This window comes from Eschrichtius robustus, chromosome 15 (assembly GCF_028021215.1).
Source record: "Eschrichtius robustus isolate mEscRob2 chromosome 15, mEscRob2.pri, whole genome shotgun sequence".
NCBI classification, from domain to species: domain Eukaryota; kingdom Metazoa; phylum Chordata; class Mammalia; order Artiodactyla; family Eschrichtiidae; genus Eschrichtius; species Eschrichtius robustus.
The window spans coordinates 83,028,804-83,047,626 of NC_090838.1; the positions used below are offsets into that span (position 1 = coordinate 83,028,804).

The 18,823-nt window shown below is 41.4% G+C and overlaps 1 gene segment (V, D, J or C); it reads right to left on the reverse strand.

Annotated features, from left to right (window-relative positions):
• Positions 1-16,879: 16,879 nt before the first annotated feature.
• Positions 16,880-17,826, reverse strand: LOC137777399 (immunoglobulin kappa variable 3-15-like). The segment is given in 2 exon segments: positions 16,880-17,220; positions 17,778-17,826. Coding segments are annotated over 2 exon segments (390 nt in total).
• Positions 17,827-18,823: the final 997 nt, after the last annotated feature.

The window sequence follows — 18,823 nt, forward strand, 5'->3', positions numbered from 1 at the left end:
TCAGTGTCTTATAGTTTTCGGCATACAGGTCTTTTGTCTCCCTAGGTAGGTTTATTCCTAGGTATTTTATTCTTTTTGTTGCAATGATAAATGGGAGTGTTTCTATAATTTCTGTTTCAAATTTTTCATCATTAGTGTACAGGAATGCAAGAGATTTCTGTGCATTAATTTCGTATCCTGCAACTTTACCAAATTCATTGATTAGCTCTAGTAGTTTTCTGGTAGCATCTTTAGATTCTCTATGTATAGTATCATGTCATCTGCAAAGAGTGACCGTTTTATTTCTTCTTTTCCAGTTTGTATTCCTTTTACTTCTTTTTCTTCTCTGATTGCCATGGCTAGGACTTCCAAAACTATGTTAAATAATAGTGGTGAGAGTGGACATCCTTGTCTTGTTCCTGATCTTAGAGGAAATGGTTTCAGTTTTCACCATTGAGAATGATGTTTGCTGTGGGTTTGTCATATATGGTCTTTATTAGGTTGAGGTAGGTTCCCTCTATGCCCACTTTCTGGAGAGTTTTTATCATAAATTGGTGTTGAATTTTGTCAAAAGCTTTTTCTGCATCTATTGAGATGATCATATGGTTTTTATTCTTCAATTTGTTAATATGGTGTATCACATTGATTGATTTGCGTATATTGAAGAATCCTTGCATCTCTGGGATAAATCCCACTTGGTCATGGTGTATGATCCTTTTAATGTGTTCTTGGATTCTGTTTTCTAGTATTATGTTGAGGACTTTTGCATCTATAGTCATCAGTGATATTGGTCTGTAATTTTCTTTTTTTGTAGTATCTTTGTCTGGTTTTGCTATCAGGGTGATGGTGGCCTCATAGAATGCGTTTGGGAGTGTTCCTTCCTCTGCCTCTGCAATTTTTTGGAAGAGTTTGAGAAGGATGGGCGTTAGCTCTTCTCTAAATGTTTGATAGAATTCACCTGTGAAGCCATCTGGTCCTGGACTTTTGTTTGTTGGAAGATTTTAAATCACAGTTTCAATTTCATTACTTGTGATTTGTCTGTCCATTATTTCTGTTTCTTCCTGGTTCAGTCTTGGAAGGTTATACCTTTCTAAGAATGTGTCCATTTCTTCCAGGTTGTCCATTTTATTGGCATAGAGTTGCTTGTAGTAGTCTTTTAGGATGCTTTGTATTTCTCCGGTGTCTGTTGTAACTTCTTTTTCATTTCTAATTTTATTGATTTGAGTCCTCTCCCTCTTTTTCTTGATGATTTCGGCTAATGGCTTATCAATTTTGTTTATCTTCTGAAAGAACCAGTTTTTCGTTTTATTGATCTTTGCTATTGTTTTCTTTGTTTCTATTTCATTCATTTCTGCTCTGATCTTTATGATTTCTTTCCTTCTACTAACTTCGGGTTTTGTTTGTTCTTCTTTCTCTAGCTCCTTTAGGTGTAAGTTTAGATTGTTTATTTGAGATTTTTGTTGTTTCTTGAGGTAGGCTTGTATTGCTATAAACTTCCCTCTTAGAACTGCTTTTGCTGCATCCCATAGGTTTTGGATCGTGATGTTTTCATTATCATTTGTCTCTAGGTAGTTTTTGATTTCCTCTTTGATTTCTTCAGTGATCTCTTGGTTATTTAGTAACATATTGTTTAGCCCCCATGTGTTTGTGTTTTTTACGTTTTTTTCCCCTGTAATTGATTTCTAATCTCATAGCGTTGTGGTCAGAAAAGATGCTTGATATGATTTCAATTTTCTTAAATTTACTGAGGCTTGATTTGTGACCCAAGATGTGACCTCTCCTGGAGAATGATCCGTGCGCACTTGAGCAGAAAGTGTAATCTGCTGTTTTTGGATGGAATATCCTATAAAATATCAATTAAATCTACCTGGTCTATTGTGTCATTTAAAGCTTCTGTTTCCTTATTTATTTTCATTTTGGATGATCTGTCCGTTGGTGTAAGTGGGGTGTTAAAGTCCCCCACTATTACTGTGTTACTGTCAATTTCCTCTTTTATAGCTGTTAGCAGTTGCCTTATGTATTGAGGTGCTCCTATGTTGGGTGCATATATATTTATAATTGCTATATCTTCTTCTTGGATTGATCCCTTGATCATTATGTAGTGTCCTTCCTTGTCTCTTGTAACATTCTTTATTTTAAAGTCTATTTTATCTGCTATGAGTATTGCTACTCCAGCTTTCTTTTGATTTCCATTTGCATGGAATATCTTTTTCCATTCCCTCACTTTCAGTCTGAATGTGTCCCTAGGTCTGAAGTGGGTCTCTTGTAGATAGCATATATATGGGTCTTGTTTTTGTATCCATTCAGCAAGCCTGTGTCTTTTGGTTGGAGCATTTAATCCATTCACGTTTAAGGTAATTATCGATATGTATGTTCCTATGACCATTTTCTTAAATGTTTTGGGTTTGTTTTTGTAGGTCCTTTTCTTCTCTTGTGTTTCCCACTTAGAGAAGTTCCTTTAGAATTTGTTGTAGAGCTGGTTTGGTGGTGCTGAATTCTCTTAGCTTTTGCTTGTCTGTAAAGCTTTTGATTTCTCCTTCAAATCTGAATGAGATCCTTGCCAGGTAGAGTAATCTTGGTTGTAGGTTCTTCCCTTTCATCCCTTTCAGTATATCATGCCACTTCCTTCTGGCTTGTAGAGTTTCTGCTGAGAAATCAGCTGCTAACCTTATGGGAGTTCCCTTGTATGTTATTTGTCGTTTTTCCCTTGTTGCTTTCAATAATTTTTCTTTGTCTTTAATTTTTGCCAATTTGATTACTGTGTGTTTCAGCGTGTTTCTCCTTGGGTTTATCCTGCCTGGGACTCACTGCACTTCCTGGACTTGGGTGGCTATTTCCTTTCCCATGTTAGGGAAATTTTCATCTATAATCTCTTCAAATATTTTCTCAGGTCCTTTCTCTCTTTCTTCTCCTTCTGGGACCCCTATAATGCGAATGTTGTTGCATTTAATGTTGTCCCAGAGGTCTCTTAGGCTGTCTTCATTTCTTTTCATTCTTTATTCTTTATTCTGTTCCACAGCAGTGAATTCCACCATTCTGTCTTTCAGGTCACTTATCCATTCTTCTGCCTCAGTTATTCTGCTATTAATTCCTTCTAGTGTATTTTCCATTTCAGTTATTGTATTGGTCATCTCTGTTTGTTTGTTCTTTAATTCTTCTAGGTCTTTGTTAAACATTTCTTGCATCTTCTCGATCTTTGCCTCCATTCTTATTCCGAGGTCCTGGATCATCTTCATTATCATTATTCTGAATTCTTTTTCTGGAAGGTTGCCTATCTCCACTTCATTTAGTTGTTTTTCTGGGGTTTTATCTTGTTCCTTCATCTGGTACATAGCCCTCTGCCTTTTCATCTTGTCTATCTTTCTATGAATGTGGTTTTTGTTCCACAGGCTGCAGGATTGTAGTTCTTCTTGCTTCTGCTATATGCCCTCTGGTGGATGAGGCTATCTAAGAGGCTTGATGGGAGGGACTGGTGGTGGGTAGAGCTGACTCTTGCTCTGGTGGGCACAGCTCAGTAAAAGTTTAATCCACTTGACTGTTGATGGGTGGGTCTGGGTTACCTCCCTGTTGGTTGTTTGGCCTGAGGCAACCCAACACTGGATCCTGCCTGGGCTCTTTGGTGGGGCTAATGACAGACTCCGGGAGGGCTTATGCCAAGGAGTACTTCCCAGAACTTCTGCTGCCAGTTTCCTTGTCCCCACGGTGAAACAGAGCCACCCTCTGCCTCTGCAGGAGACTCTCCAACGTTAGCAGGTAGGTCTGGTTCAGTCTCCCCGGGGTCACTGCTCCTTCCCCTGGGTCCTGATGCGCACACCATTTTGTGTGTGCCCTCCAAGAGTGGAGTCTCTGTTCCCCCCAGTCCTGTCGAAGTCCTGCAATCCCCACTAGTCTTCAAAGTCTGATTCTCTAGGAATTCCTCCTCCCGTTGCTGGACCCCCAGGTTGGGAAGGCTGACGTGGGGCTCAGAACCTTCACCCCAGTGGGTGGACTTCTGTGGTATAAGTGTTCATCAGTCTGTGAGTCACCCACCCACCCACCAGTTATGGGATTTGATTTTACTGTGATTGCGCCCCTCCTACCGTCTCATCGTGGCTTCTCCTTTGTCTTTGGATGTGGGGTATCTTTTCTGGTGAGTTCCAGTGTCTTCCTGTCGATGATTGTCCAGCAGCTAGTTGTGATTCTGGTGTTCTCGCAAGAGGGAGTGCGAGCACGTCCTTCTACTCCGCCATCTTGGTTCCTCCTCCTCTGGTAACACTCTTATCCATCGTTTGTAGATTTTTTGATGATGGCCATTCTAACCAGTGTGAGGTGATACCTCACTGTTGTTTTGATTGGCATTTCTCTAATAATAAGTGATGTTGAGCATCTTTTCATGTGCTTTTTGGTCATCTGTATGTCTTCTTTGGAGAAATGTCTATTTAGATCTTTAGCCCATGTTTTGATTGGGTTATTCTTTTTTTTTTTATATTGAGCTGCTTGTTTGTTTTTGTTTCACAATAAGTGGCGAGGAGCTATTAGATATGGAAATGTAAATAACATGAGAAATTTGAATGAAATTTTGACCCATCTAATACCAGGCAAAAATATGAATTAGAGTATAGTCTTTCATGTGAGAGGTAAAATACTGATGCTTCTAGAAGAAAGTATGGGAAAATATCTTTAGGCCCTAAAGGTAGGCAAAAATTTATTGAACAGAACACACACATAAACACATGAAGCAAACACAAAAGAACAAAAGAGATAATAGAGTGCTTTATAATTAAGAATTTCAAATGATATATAATTTATGTATTATATGTGATTCATATTACATAAATATGCATAAACATGTATAGGTAGACATATAAAGAGTCATTCAACACAATTGGTCATCAGGGAAATATAAATTTTAAATACAACATCATTTCAGGTTTACCAATACAGATTTTTTTAAAAAGTCTGACAATACCTCATATTGGAAAAGACTGCAGCAACTGGAAATTTTATACATGGTTGGTGGATTTTAATATGTTCACCATTTTGGAAAATGATTTTGCAATTTTACCAAACCCATCCCAATCCTATGACTTGGCACTTCCACTCTTAGGAATGTACCCAAGGGAAATGAGTACGTAAGTCCACAAAAGACATTGCAAGAATATTCCAAAAACAACTATATTCATAAAAGCTAAAAACAACTCCTTAATTAAAGAATGAATAAATTAATTTTGATATACTCATATACAAGATATTCTGCAATGAAAAGGAACAAATTACTGCCACACCACCAACATAAATGACGCTTAAAATATATTGGTCAAATAATTGACCGGAAGGTAAGGAGATTCCGCATATGCCCCCAGCCCAACACATGTACAGCCGCCCCCATTATCAACATCACTCACTAATGTGGTACATCTTACAATTGATGGACCTACACTGACACATCAAGATCATTGAAAGTGTATAATTTACCTTAGAGTTCACTCTTGGTGTTGTTCATTCTGTGGGTTTCGACAAATGTATAATGAAATATTTTACATCATTTTAATATTATACAGAGTATTTTCATAGCCCTGAAAAATCTCTGTGTTCTGCCTATTCATTTATGTCCCCCACTGCACCCAATCTCTGGCAACCACTGACCTTTTTATTATCTCCATAGTCTTTCCATTAAGAATGTCATATAGTTGGAATCATACAATATGTAGCCTTTTCAGATTGACTTCTTTCACTTAGTAAAATGCATTTAAGTTTGCTCCATGTCTTTTCATGGCTTCATAGCTATTTCTTTTTAGAGCTGAATAATATTCCACAGTCTGAACATACAACAGTTTATTTACCCCTTCCCTTACTGAAGAACATCTTGTTTGCTTCCATATTTGAGCAACAATGAAGAAAACTGCTATTAACATCCCTGTGTAGGTTTTTACGTGGATATATGTTTTAAACTAATTTTGGTAAATACCAGGGAGGGCTATTGCTGGATCAAAATGTGAGTGTGTATGGATATCTACCTAGGTAAGCACTCTTCAGGTGTTCCCAGACTACAACTGAGTGGGGTTAGAGTAGGTTCACTGGCTTTGCTGGTCCACAGGTTATAGTGGGTAATAAGTCCGCTTATTCTCACCCAGTTTCCAGGGGGGTAAGTATCCTTCTGGGTCCCGTCATGGACGGTGCTGAATCTTACAATTCCCACAGCAGGGGGCATAATTCCCACACCTGGAGCACCAGGGAATCACTTATTTCTTCCACTGCTTCACTTAATATCATACTCCCCAGACTTTAAAAGGTTATAGTTTAGATTCACACTCCATGTATTTAAAAAAATCCCTGCTTGGAGTATGTAGACTGGCTTTTGCTGAATGACCCCTGACTGGTACCATAAACAAGACCCTTCAGGTGTAATCACCTGTCCTTTATTAAATCAGATGATGAAGTGTCATGCTGCTGGGGCTGAGGAGGGGCAAAGGGAGTTAGTGTGCTGAGGATGCTCTCTGCTACTCCTACCAAACCTTCCAGTCACATTCAAAGTGTGGGTGTATCTGAGAAACACTCTCAGCAGATGAGGGCTCCAGGAGCAGCTGGGGCAGCCCAGCCTCACACATCTGCGTCTCTGAGTGGTTTATGTTCTGGTGTGTAACACTGTGGGATGTATACCACCAAACTGCGGACAGTAATAAGTTGCGGCATCTTCAGCCTCCAGGCTGTTGATGGTGAGGATGAAATCTGTCCCAGATCCACTGCCACTGAACCTGGATGGGACCCCAGTTTCCAACTTGGATGCAGTATAGATCAGGAGCTTAGGAGCTTCCCCTGGTTTCTGCTGATACTAGGCTAACAAAGTGCCAGTGCTCTGACTGGCCCAGAAAGTGATGGTGACTGTCTCCTAGAGATGCAGACAGGGAAGATGGAGACTGGGTCATCTGGGTTTCACAGTTGGCACCTGTGATTGGAAACATAAAAAAAAAAAAAAATCCATGTTATTACTAATATTATAAGAGGACTTCCCTGAAGGGCCAGGCAGTACTGACCACACTGGGCTGAGCAAATTCCCAGTGTTCTCCTTCCTTACCTGGGAATCCAGAGCAGCAGGAGACAGAGGAGCTGAGTGGGGGCCCCCATGTTCACTCTATGTCCTGACAAGGACTGATTCTCTCACAAGATATAACCAGACTATTAATAAGTCTTCAGGGCAATGGGTTGTTCTCCAGCAATATGCAAATTAGCAAGGGATGGGGCAGAGTTAGGCACCGCTGCAGGGCTGACCAATCTCAATAACACAGCACAGGTGCAGTGTCTTCCAGATGCCCAAGTCTGATTGGAGCAGCTCGAATTTGACTAAAGACAGTGCGTTTCTTCCTGGAGGCCGAGGGATTGAATCAGTCTAGTGTCCTTTCAGTACAGTGATCTTTTGCTATTTTCAATGTTCATACAATGTTTTTCTTGCTACTTTTCCATTAAGATAGGTTCTATAATTTCTTTAAATGATACATCTGACTCCCTGATGCCCTTGGAGTGATAAATTATCAGCACAGAGAGATAACCCAGGATAACTACAGAGTTTCCCCTCCATATTCAACAATGTACAGATGGATACAGACATGTGAAGAATCTACTGATGTCATAGAAACATTTCTCTGAACTTATTAGAGGAAAAACCTGCAGAGCTCACACAGAGCCAAGATTAGTTGTTTCCATAAGCCAGAGAAGAAAATCTCAAAATTCATGAGGCATCATATTGTGTACTCTGAAAGGCTTTGTTTCAGTAGTGGGGCAAAATTATCCCTATACCAAATGCCATTTTGGTCTGTTCTAATAAAGTTTAAAAACAAGACCAATAGAGTCCAACAGTTTCAAGTGACAAGACTAGGTACTGCAGAAGAAAAGATAAGTGATTTTAGCGATAGTAAATATCCAAAATTGAGCACAATGGGGAAAAATATTGAAAAAATACAATAAAATGAGCTGAGCATTAGTGAGATATGACAACTTCAAGCAGTCTATTGTGTGTATAATTGAAGTCCTGAAGAGGAAGAGGTAAGGAGGAGAAGTACAAAAAATATTTGAATGTATCATCTACAATTTTCCAGGGTTTAAGAAATCATTCCAAAGGTTTTCAAAATTAAATAGCCACAGTCAGCTAAAAACCAAGAATTCAGTGGCTGAACAGAGAAGTCCAAGAAAAATCACACAACTAACCTATAACTCCCCCTGTAGTCCTGGCTGTAGTTGCAAATAAGTTTCTAGCATTTGAATGGCTGGGGGAATATCAAGAAATTATCTTCGAAATGAAAACACAACCCTCATAACTAAAAAGTAGAGTCAACATTCATTGGTCCTCTTTGGATTCTGAAGGTTACATATACATCTTGGAGTCAGGTGTTCTGCTTCATTTCTTAATAACTTGTAAGGTTTCTAGTTCTGAGTGATCCCCAGAAGAGGACTCTGCACTAAGTACAACCTGCAGTGGACACTATGACCTATAGTGGACCAATGATGCTAAAGTGCCTGGGGTAGATCGGGACAGTGTGTGAAGGTTGCAGAAAGCTCCAGCAGGAGAACCACAGTTCAGACCTCTAGAGTAGTGGAATAATGCCATAATCCATTCTGAAGATATCAATTCCCTTTTTGAGATATGGGTCCTGATTTGCCATTAATCCCTAGCTGGCTATAGGCCGAAAAGGAGCCATGTGACCTGAGTTGCTCTTTATGAATTGAGTGGTAACTGATCCACCCGTTTATAAATATATGCATGCACAAGAGCATTCTATCATCAGGTAGAAGCAGGATATATAGGCTAGGGCTTGATTGTGTCTCCAAAACACATATGATTTATACATGTAAGTTGCTCAAACTCTCTTGACACCTATACTTGCTGAATTCCCCCCTTTTTCCTCATGCTATACCTATAGCCTTATGTGGAGTCCTTTTAGCAAACTGATTAAGAAAGGAAAGAATCCAGATCGAATTTATGCAGAATGTTTTCATCCTTTCAAAGTAGATTTTTATAGCCTTAAAACCCACTTTAAGGATAGTAAGGGAAGAAGCATATCCAATTAATTTGATTAATTTGAATCATATCCAATTAATTAAAAGCTTATGAGATGTATTAACTGCTTTCTTCATCCCATTGCTTTCCTCCTCATAAAGGCAGGCATTCAACGTATCTTTCTCTCATTATAGTCTCAAAGGGGAGCAGGAGTCCTGGTCTCCTATGATTACCTGCTATTACTGGAAAACCCTGCATCATTTAAAAATGTATACAATTTTAATTTTAAAATATTTTCTGAATGTTTAATATATGTAATAAATGCTCTTGGTTTAATGGAAATTAATTAATTCAAAAATTCACATTAAAATTAATTGACACATTTAAGGTACAATTTTCAACTGCAAACTTAGCAATATGGTGCATGAAATTGGATATATAAATTGTGAAATATCACAGGGTATTTGTTTTGAGAATATTTAAATATACAAAATAATGTTATCAAATATATATAGAGAGAGGAAAAAGTACAAGAGGAAAAATGAGAAAAGAAAGAAAGGAAAGAAGAGAAAGAAGGAGGGGAGGAATGAAAGAAAGAACCCATATGCTCACTATCCTGTTGAGAAATTACTCTTGAAGTTTGTAGGTGTTTATTTTATCAAGATGGGAACTAATCAACTTTGCTAGGAGCCCTGCAAACCTTTCTGCCCAACAGGATTTTAAACACAAAGCAATTTCCTTGTTTGCGAGGAACCACAAGGCTCCGCTGAGAGATAAGCTTGCGTGTGTTAAGGTTTATGTTCAGACAGGTGAAGTTGTAAAGGGAAAGTTATATATTGACAGAAATCTTTCCAATATTACAAGAGCCCCCAAGTTGCTGACTATCCCCAGAATCTGAGAATGTCACAGAACTTACCTGAGGTCACAGAACATTGATCCGTCCCTTTACAAAACAGAGCTTAGGAGTCTCTCCTAATCTTTGAAATTTCTAGGCTGAAGTCACTGGCCTGCAGCCAGTGGTGAGTTTCTCTCATGGAGTCATGGAGGCTGGAAACAGTCAGCATGGTATCCCTTCTGGCCCCAGAGAGTAAACATGACCCACATGTCTCCAGTGTTCTCCAGATTGAATCACTGTCTTCTCAGCAGAGTGAACCTGGATCCTTACACTGCAGTGTGGGTGCTGTGCTCGCCGGTCCCTCAAGGACTCCTTCCTCCAGTGATTTCCCTCCCTGTGGCACATCCCTTGCAATGTGACTCTGCAGCTCCTTCATCAGGAGGTGGAGTCTATCTGCCCACCCTTGGTTCTGGGCTGCCTGTGACTTGCTTCGGTCAATAGAATGTGGCAGACAAGATGTTGTGGCAGACAAGATGTTGTGTCAGCTCCAAATGTAGACCAGAAAAGACCTTGCATAATTTCTCCTTAGTTTCTTGGCCTCCTATAGCTGACATGCTATCGAGTCATATCTGAAGACCATGGAGATTAAAGACCATGTGGAAGAGAGTCCAGTTATCAAAGGTAAAGCTATTCTAGGGGAGCCTACAGGCCAGGCAACCTCTGAGGGAGCCCAGGCTAGAATTGCAGATCTCTCTCTCTCTCGCTCTCGCTCTCTCCTCCTCTCTCCCTCCGTCTTCCTCTCTCTCTCTCCCTAGCCTGCAGCTGAGCACAAAGTATAAGGAATCCCAACCAAGATGAAGAACTACCTAGCAGAATGCAGCTTAAATTGACAGTGCATAGAATAGTGAGAGAAAAACAAGCTGAAGAAATGATGACTGAACATTTCCCAAAGCTGATGAAAAATGTTAACCCACATATCCAAGAAGCTCAACAAGCCCCAAGTGGGAAAAACACAAAGAAAATTACACTTAGGTACATCTTAGACAAACTGATGAAACATCATAAGGAGAAAACTTTAAAAACAATCAGATTCAGGAACAAGTTACTGAAAAACAACAAACTGAATTTTCATTTTGCAGTCCACAAAAAGTGACTGCACACATCTTGTGCACACACACAAAATGCAAAGCAGAATACAAGACAGCATCTTCAAACATTGAAGAAAAAATACATTAACTTAGATCCATATCCAGAATATATGTCCTTCAAAAATAAAGGTGAGGGGGACTTCTCTGGTGGTGCAGTCGTTAAGAACCCACATGCCAATGCAGGGGACACGGGTTCCATCCCTTGTCCAGGAAGATCCCACATGCTGTGGAGCAACTAAGCCCATGCGCCACAACTACTGAGCCTGTGCTCTAGAGCCCGTGAGCCACAACTACTGAGCCCACGTGCCACAACTACTGAAGCCCACGCACCTAGAGCTCGTGCTCTGAGACTCTTGTTGGAGCCATCGCAGTGAGAAGACCAAGCACCGCAACGAAGAGTAGCCCCTGCTCACTGCAACTAGAGAAAGTCCACACGCAGCAATGAAGACCCAACGCAGCGAACAATAAATTAAAATAATAATAATAATAAAATAAAATAATTAAAAAAATAAAGGTGAAATAAAGACATTTAAATATCAAAAAAAGAGACTGAGACAATTTGTCTCCATCAGATCTGAATAAGAAACACCAAGGAAAATTCTTCAGGCTGAAGAGAAATTTTACCAGTTAGAGACACAACAGAAGTGTGGAGCACTGCAAATGGCAAACACACAGGTAAATGTAAAAGAGTTTTTCTCTGGTTAAAATTTCCTTAGAGGCTTCCCTGGTGGTGCAGTGGTTGAGAGTCCGCCTGCCAGTGCAGGGGACACGGGTTCGAGCCTTGGTCTGGGAAGATCCCACATGCCACGGAGCAGCTGGGCCCATGAGCCACAACTACTGAGCCTGCACGTCTGGAGCCTGTGCCCCGCAACGAGAGAGGCCGCGATAGTGAGAGGCCCGCGCACCACGATGAAGAGTGGCCCCCGCTCGCCGCAACTAGAGAAAGCCCTGGCACAGAAACGAAGACCCAACACAGCCAAAAATAAATAAATAAATAAATAAATAAATAAATTTTTTTTTAAAAAAGTAAAGGGATTAAAGTCAGACAGTTTAGTGAAAATAGACCAAACAGGAAGGTCTGAGATGTTCAAATATTAAAAAAAAAAAAAATTTCCTTAGAGACTCCCGATTATTTTAAAAAAAGCAAATAAAAACATATTGTCGGTTTTAAAACATCTGCATGTTTTAAAATTCATGGTAAAAATAGCACAAAGAATGGCAGGGGCTAAATGACAGTAGACAGCTGTAAGTGAGTCACATTAGACCGTGTCGTGGAAAAATATTAATTTATTGGAGATTGGTATAGTTATGGATACAAATAACCCATAGAACAAGATTTCTCAGTGTGGGTCTATTGACATTTTGGACCATGATAATTTGTGTGTGTGTGGTGGGGAGATGTTTTGTGCCTCACGGGATGTTTAGCAACATCCTGGCCTCTACCCATTGGAGGCCAAGGCCACAGCCCACCCCCTTGCCTTCCAGTTGTGACAATAAAATTGTCTCCGGAGATTTCCAAATGTTCCCAGTTTAGAAGGGGTAAAAATTTCCCTAGATGAAAACGACTACACTACAATAACTTCTAGGAAAAATCAGTCAATCAGTCAATCAAGGTGTAGCCAAAGAGTCAATTGAGAGATAAAGTGTAAACCTAAAAAACACTCAGTGAAGCAGTAATGCCATAAGTGATCTGAATAGTACTATTAAATATCTTGAACAAATACACTTTGAGAAACAATACTCCCACAAATAAAGTATATCTTTTTTAAAGTGCCAATAGAGCATTTACCAAAATGGACAATATGCTGGGCTATAAAGTTTACTAAATTTCTTAAGTATATTTTACTTGACAACAACACAATCAAACCAGATATAAAAAGAATCTGAAAACAATCCCCAAATATTTGAAATCAAGCAACGGAATTATAAATACCAAGTGGATCAGAAAGAGAAAATTAGAAAACATTTTAAACTGAAGGATAATAAAAACACAAAATGTCAACATTTGTCAGATGTTGCAAAAGCAGTGTTTAGAGAGTAATATAGAGTTTTAAGAGGTTTTTTTATTAACAAAATAGATTTAAAATCAGTTATCTAAGTTTCTACCATAGAAACAAGAAAGTATTAGAAATTAAAATGTTTGTTTACTGCCCACCCCTACCCAATACAATGTAACCTTGATCTGCTAAAACTGCAATCCTTAGATCAGTGCCTAGCACATCATCAGTGCATACAAAAATGAAAGCTGAATACATCAGAGGAGCAGAGTAATTTTAAAAATTTGGAAAGAAAATTAATTAATCAAAATGACTTTTAAAAACAGGTTGTGAATTTAGCCCTTTCGTGTACTTTTATATCACCTCTGAAATCCTCACTCTAGCTTTCTCTGGACTTACCAGGTTTCCTGCTATCAGATGCATGAGCTTTTCCTTAGCTACTCTGTTTCTTGCTTACTTTAGTGCAATAGCACAGCACAAATTTAATACCTTAATGATACACTGTCTTAGAGGGGATGCTTTTACTTTCTTTGTGGTCATTTTTCTTCTTAATGAGAATGTACAACCTTCATGCAGCGATGTTTATTGAGCACCTTGAATATGCCAGGTACTCTTGTGTAACACTGAGATACGTCAGTGCTCACAGGAAACAAATGTCCCTGACCCTATGGAGCTGAAATTCTACTAGAGAGAATCAGACTCTAAAGGGTAAACATCATAAAGAGATAAATGAACTTGGGAATTCCCTGGCAGTCCAGTGGTTAGGACTCCAAGTTTTCACTGCCAAGGGCAAGGGTGCAATCCCTGGTTGGGGAACTAAGGTCCTGCAAGCCACAGGGTGTGACCAAAAATTTAAAAAAAGAAATAAGTAAACTTGAGAAGTGCTTTGAACAAAAGTGTAGAGCAGGATGTACTGTTCATGTGGGATTGGGGTGATCATTGAGAAGGGAAGCTTTGGGCTGAACTGATGGATGAAGAGTTAACACAATGCGTGTTTGGAGGAAAAGTTTTGCTGTCAGAGGGACCAGTAAGACCAGAGGTCCAAGGGCAGGACTGTGTGTGGCTTGTTCAAGGCAAAGCCAGGTGGCCAGTGAGGCTGAAGCCCAGTGAGTCAGTGGACAGAGCCATAGGAGATGGGGTCTGAGAAGTAACAGGGAGGGTCCTGGTCAGTTGGGGCTTGATAGGCATTGTAAGGATTTGAGCTTTTCCTCTGTGTGAAGTAGAATCTAGTGCAAGATTTTGAACAGAGGACAAGCTTAACTCACATTTTAAAAGATTGCCCTGGCTGCTGACTTCAGAATAGACATGTTGATCTTTGGGGAGGGTGCGGCCCTGGTCCAGGTAAAAGATGATGGAAGCTTGCACCAGGATGGGCAGTGAAGATGGAGGTGATCAGGGGTGGTCAGATTTGGGATATATTGGAGATCTGGGATTATTTGTCCACTTCTCTTTGCTCCAGGATTCCCAGCACACTGTGTTGAGTATGCTGTAACTATAATCACTCTTAATTATTTATTTTTGAATGAGAATATTCCTTCTGCCTGTTGGCACTCAGGAAAAAGAATCATCATTTCCTCTTAGGTTTCCTTTGAGTAACCAAGATTGTGACTTTATTTCACATCTCCTTTCCTGGTTTCCTCTGTCTTCTGCAAGGAGAAGGTCAATTTACTCCCTACTAAGAGTCTTAATCTCTGATCAAAAGGCCTCAGTCTAGTGTTTTCTCTATTGCTTGTATGTTACTTTCTTGTGGGTTTTTTTTTTTTTTTTTGTCATCATCTTAATAAAATGAAATATCACATTTTCCCTCTGGTTCTAAGTGATTACAAATGTCATCTTAGTTAGTCACACTGATTAGCTTCAGAACTGTCAATGAAGGTACAAAAAGGTATTAAGAACTGTATGCTAGGGCTTCCCTGGTGGCGCAGTGGTTGAGAGTCCCCCTGCCAATGCAGGGGACACGGGTTCGGGCCCTGGTCTGGGAGGATCCCGCATGCCGCGGAGCGACTGGGCCCGTGAGCCACAACTGCTGAGCCTGCGCGTCTGGAGCCTGTGCTCTGCAACAGGAGAGGCCGCAATAGTGAGAGGCCCGCGCACCGCGATGAAGAGTGGCCCCCGCTTGCCACAACTAGAGAAGGCCCTCGCACAGAAGCGAAGACCCAACATAGCCAAAAATAAATACATTAATTAATTAATTAATTAAAAAAAAGAACTGTATGCTAATGCATATATATGGAATCAAAAGAAAAGAGTACTGATGTACCTAGTGACCTAGTGGCAGGGCAGGAATAAAGACGCAGATCTAGAGAACAGACTTGAGGACACAGGAGGGGAAGGGGAAGGGGAAGCTGGGACGAAGTGAGAGAGTAGAACTGACATATATACACTACCAAATGTAAAATGGATGGCTAGTGGGAAGCAGCCGCATAGCACAGGGAGATCAGCTCAGTGCTTTGTGACCACCTAGAGGGGTGGGATAGGGAGGGTGGGAGGGAGGCTCAAGAGGGAGGGGATATAGGGATATATGTATACATACAGCTGATTCACTGTTGCACAGCAGAAACTAACACACCATTGTAAAGCAATTATACTCCAACAAAGGTGTAAAAAAAAAGGTATTAAGAGATCCAAAACTCTGTCCTCAGCAAGTTACATGTAGAACCTTGTCTAGTACCAGTGTCCTTGCCTCTCACAGAATCTTTCCAATCAGCTACCTACACAGAATCCTGCTGTATTCTCATAATACTCACTCCCTTCTATGAATTGGATTTTCTGATTAGAATCTGGCTTTACTATCTGGATGACCTTGAACACATTTTATAACCTCTATCTGCCACCGGGTTTTCTACTGGAAGATGAGAATAAAACACCCTTCTCATACCAAGACTTAGCTTAATTCATGGAACATAATAAGCATTTGATAAATATTGCAGCCATTCTTCTTTGTCATCCTTAAATTTATAACTCAGACAGTTATGGTAGATCAGAAAAACATTGCTGCATGTTCCTCTAATCAAGACTGCAGTCTATTTCATCAAGTCTTGAATCAAGTTGGGTTTGGGTCTTACTTTGACAAACAGAATGTGGTTAAAAGAACCCTGTGCCAGTTTTGGATAGCGGGTCTCAAATAGTGCTGCAGCTTCCATCTCCCCTCTTGAATGTAAGAAAGCAGATGTAGCCTAGTAGAGGATGAGAGATCACATGGAGGAAAACTGAGGCTCCGGGCAAACAGCCGGCACTGACCACCAGACATGTGAGCAGGCCATCCAGTGGCATGACAAGGATGGCTAGGGGAGTGGGAGTGGTCCTTCCTGCAGGGAGGAGAATTGTTCAGAATTTTCTGTGCACAGTGATAATAAAAAATAGCATTATTATTAATTTAAAATTCTCTATATTCAATTCACTCTTTAGAGCCTGCACCTGAGGTGCAGGTCGCTCACCAACCTCCACTTCCCTTACATGTGCCTAAGAGAAAAGCCAAGACTCCCCACTCATCAACCAGAACCAATAGGCAGACTTGTGGCTGAGAACAGCTTGGACCTTTCAGCCCAGGTGACCTTCAGCTGACTGCAGCAGCATGGGTGAGCCCCTGGCAAAGCAGCAGAGAAAGCACCCAGCCAGCCCACAGAATCACGAGACATAATAAATTGTTGCTTTTTAAAGCTGTGATTTGGGGGTGTTCTTTTATGCTGCAGTTGATAATGGAAATAACAACAACAAAAAAATCAATTTAAAGCTTCTGTCTGGATCACAGCTTGGCTCTAATCTCCTCCACCTTTTCCCCTATGTAGATCCAGTTTAAATGTGAGGCAATACCTCTTCAGCCTGCCCCTGCTTCACCCAGCACAGAAACTTAGACTCTGAGAATATGGGCATCTAAAATATGGACATTTTACATCTCACATTGTGGCTTCTTGCAGGAAGCAGGTGCCTTTTCACCAAGTGGGCATCATTAGACCAGAAAGGATATTTTTATTTGAGGGCCTGTCACTGTGAGAGGCGGGCTGATGTGCTGCTGACAGTAATACACCCCAACATCTTCAGCTTGTACTCCATGGATGGCGAGGGAGAAGTCAAAGCCAGAGCCACTTCCTTGGAACCTGGACGGGGTTCCTGAGGCCCGGGCAGAAGCTCCAAAGATGAGCAGCCTGGGAGCCTCCTTGGGTTTCTGTTGGTACCAAGCCATGGAGGTACCTACCTCCATGCTGCTTTTACATGTTATGGAGACAAAGCTTCCTTGAGATGCTGCCAGGGTCTCTGGAGACTGGGTCAGTGTGATCTGTCCCCAGCAGCCTGTAAGGACACCCCACCAAGGCAACACAAAGTATTACTTTTGTCAAAGGCTCAGAGAAAACATTTTCTTTAGAAGAACCATGCTCCTTAGGACAACCATGTCATGCTTAAACATGACCAAAAATTAAGTGCCCCTGGGCAACTCTACCTTTGCCTGTGACCAAGAATCCACATCGAAATGGCTATTGATATGTCCTCAGGACAAGGGCAAGCTGTGAAAGGTGACAGAACATGGGACAGTCCCATCCTGGGGGGCTGAGGGATGAATCCATTCATTCTGGTCTGAATGGGTCCCTGGTGCACCTCTAAGGAGAGGGTGGACATGGGGTGGGGGCATGGACAGAGGGCTCCATCGTCCTCAGGGGAAGAGGACAGGTTCAAGGTTCTTTGTGCCTCTGCCTCATTGTCAGCCTTGGACTCTGTCTTGGATGCTAATAAGAGTTGAGTCAAAACAACTCTACATATTGCATTGAATTTCTAAAGCCCCTATGAGCACCTGATCTCTTTGTCAAGGGCTAAAGTTCTAGCTCAGAATCTGCAGTGGGAAACATGCTTACCCTGAAAACCCATCACCAGGAGACAAAGGAGCTGGGTCTGGGAGCTCATCTTGGAGTGTCCCTGGAATCCGTTGCTTCTGTACCAAAGGGCAGGAGATAGTACTGCTTTGGAATTGAGGCTGAGCCCTGGGACTAAATAAGCACAGGCTTCCTTGGAGTTGATTTGCATGTCTGATGGCCTGACCAGAGCTCTTCTCTAGAGCCCTCTAAGGGCAGCAGGCTTACTGCACGTACAGCTGGAGGAGGACTTGGAGGTGAGGGAATTGCCTCTGGTCCCAAAGACTCTTAGGCTGGACTGAGCGGTACCAGTGAGGCTGCCCCCTTCCCAGGCTCCTCTCCAGAGGCTGGGACAGAGGTCACTCCAGAGCCAACCAGATGCCTGCAGAGTGGTCACTCAAGGGTCTATTCTTACAGAGATGGGGGCTTGTTTTACTTTCTGCTCTAACCAGTTTCCAAATTTACCCTTGATTGAAGACCAAACCAGCCAATCAGATATCACAAGAAAGCCAAGTCAGCCAGCCTTCATCACAGAGAATGTATTTCCAAACATACACAACCACTACCAACAAAGACTGGCAATTAAAATTAAGTTGTTGCTGAAGGAAAAACGTAATATGGGAAGCCACATACTGACAGAGAGAATATGGGTACATGTTGCTGACCTAACAATGCGGTAGCCTGTCCAGCGCACGTCTCCAGGGAAGGGATGAGGGTCTGCTGCCCTCAGAGACCACAGTGGGGCCCTTGGGTTCTTTCCTGTGTGTTGTAAGTTGGGGAGTCTCAGGGTCTCAGATCAGGTCCTCTGTACTATCTTCAGGTCTTTGGGACAAGTTTGTAGCTCTGGGGTTCCCATGGACAAGACTGAGTGATGATTATGGGAGTGAGTTTTGTGAGGACCTCCTGGGATGTCAGGAATCTCCTTTAGTCTTCTGGCACCTTCGTGGAGCGTGCCTGTCTGTCTGGTTTAGTCTGGTCCCCTTCTTTCTTTCTGTGGGTCCATCTGTCTGTTGGCAACCTTCCTTAGGAGGACCCTGTCAGTTACCCTA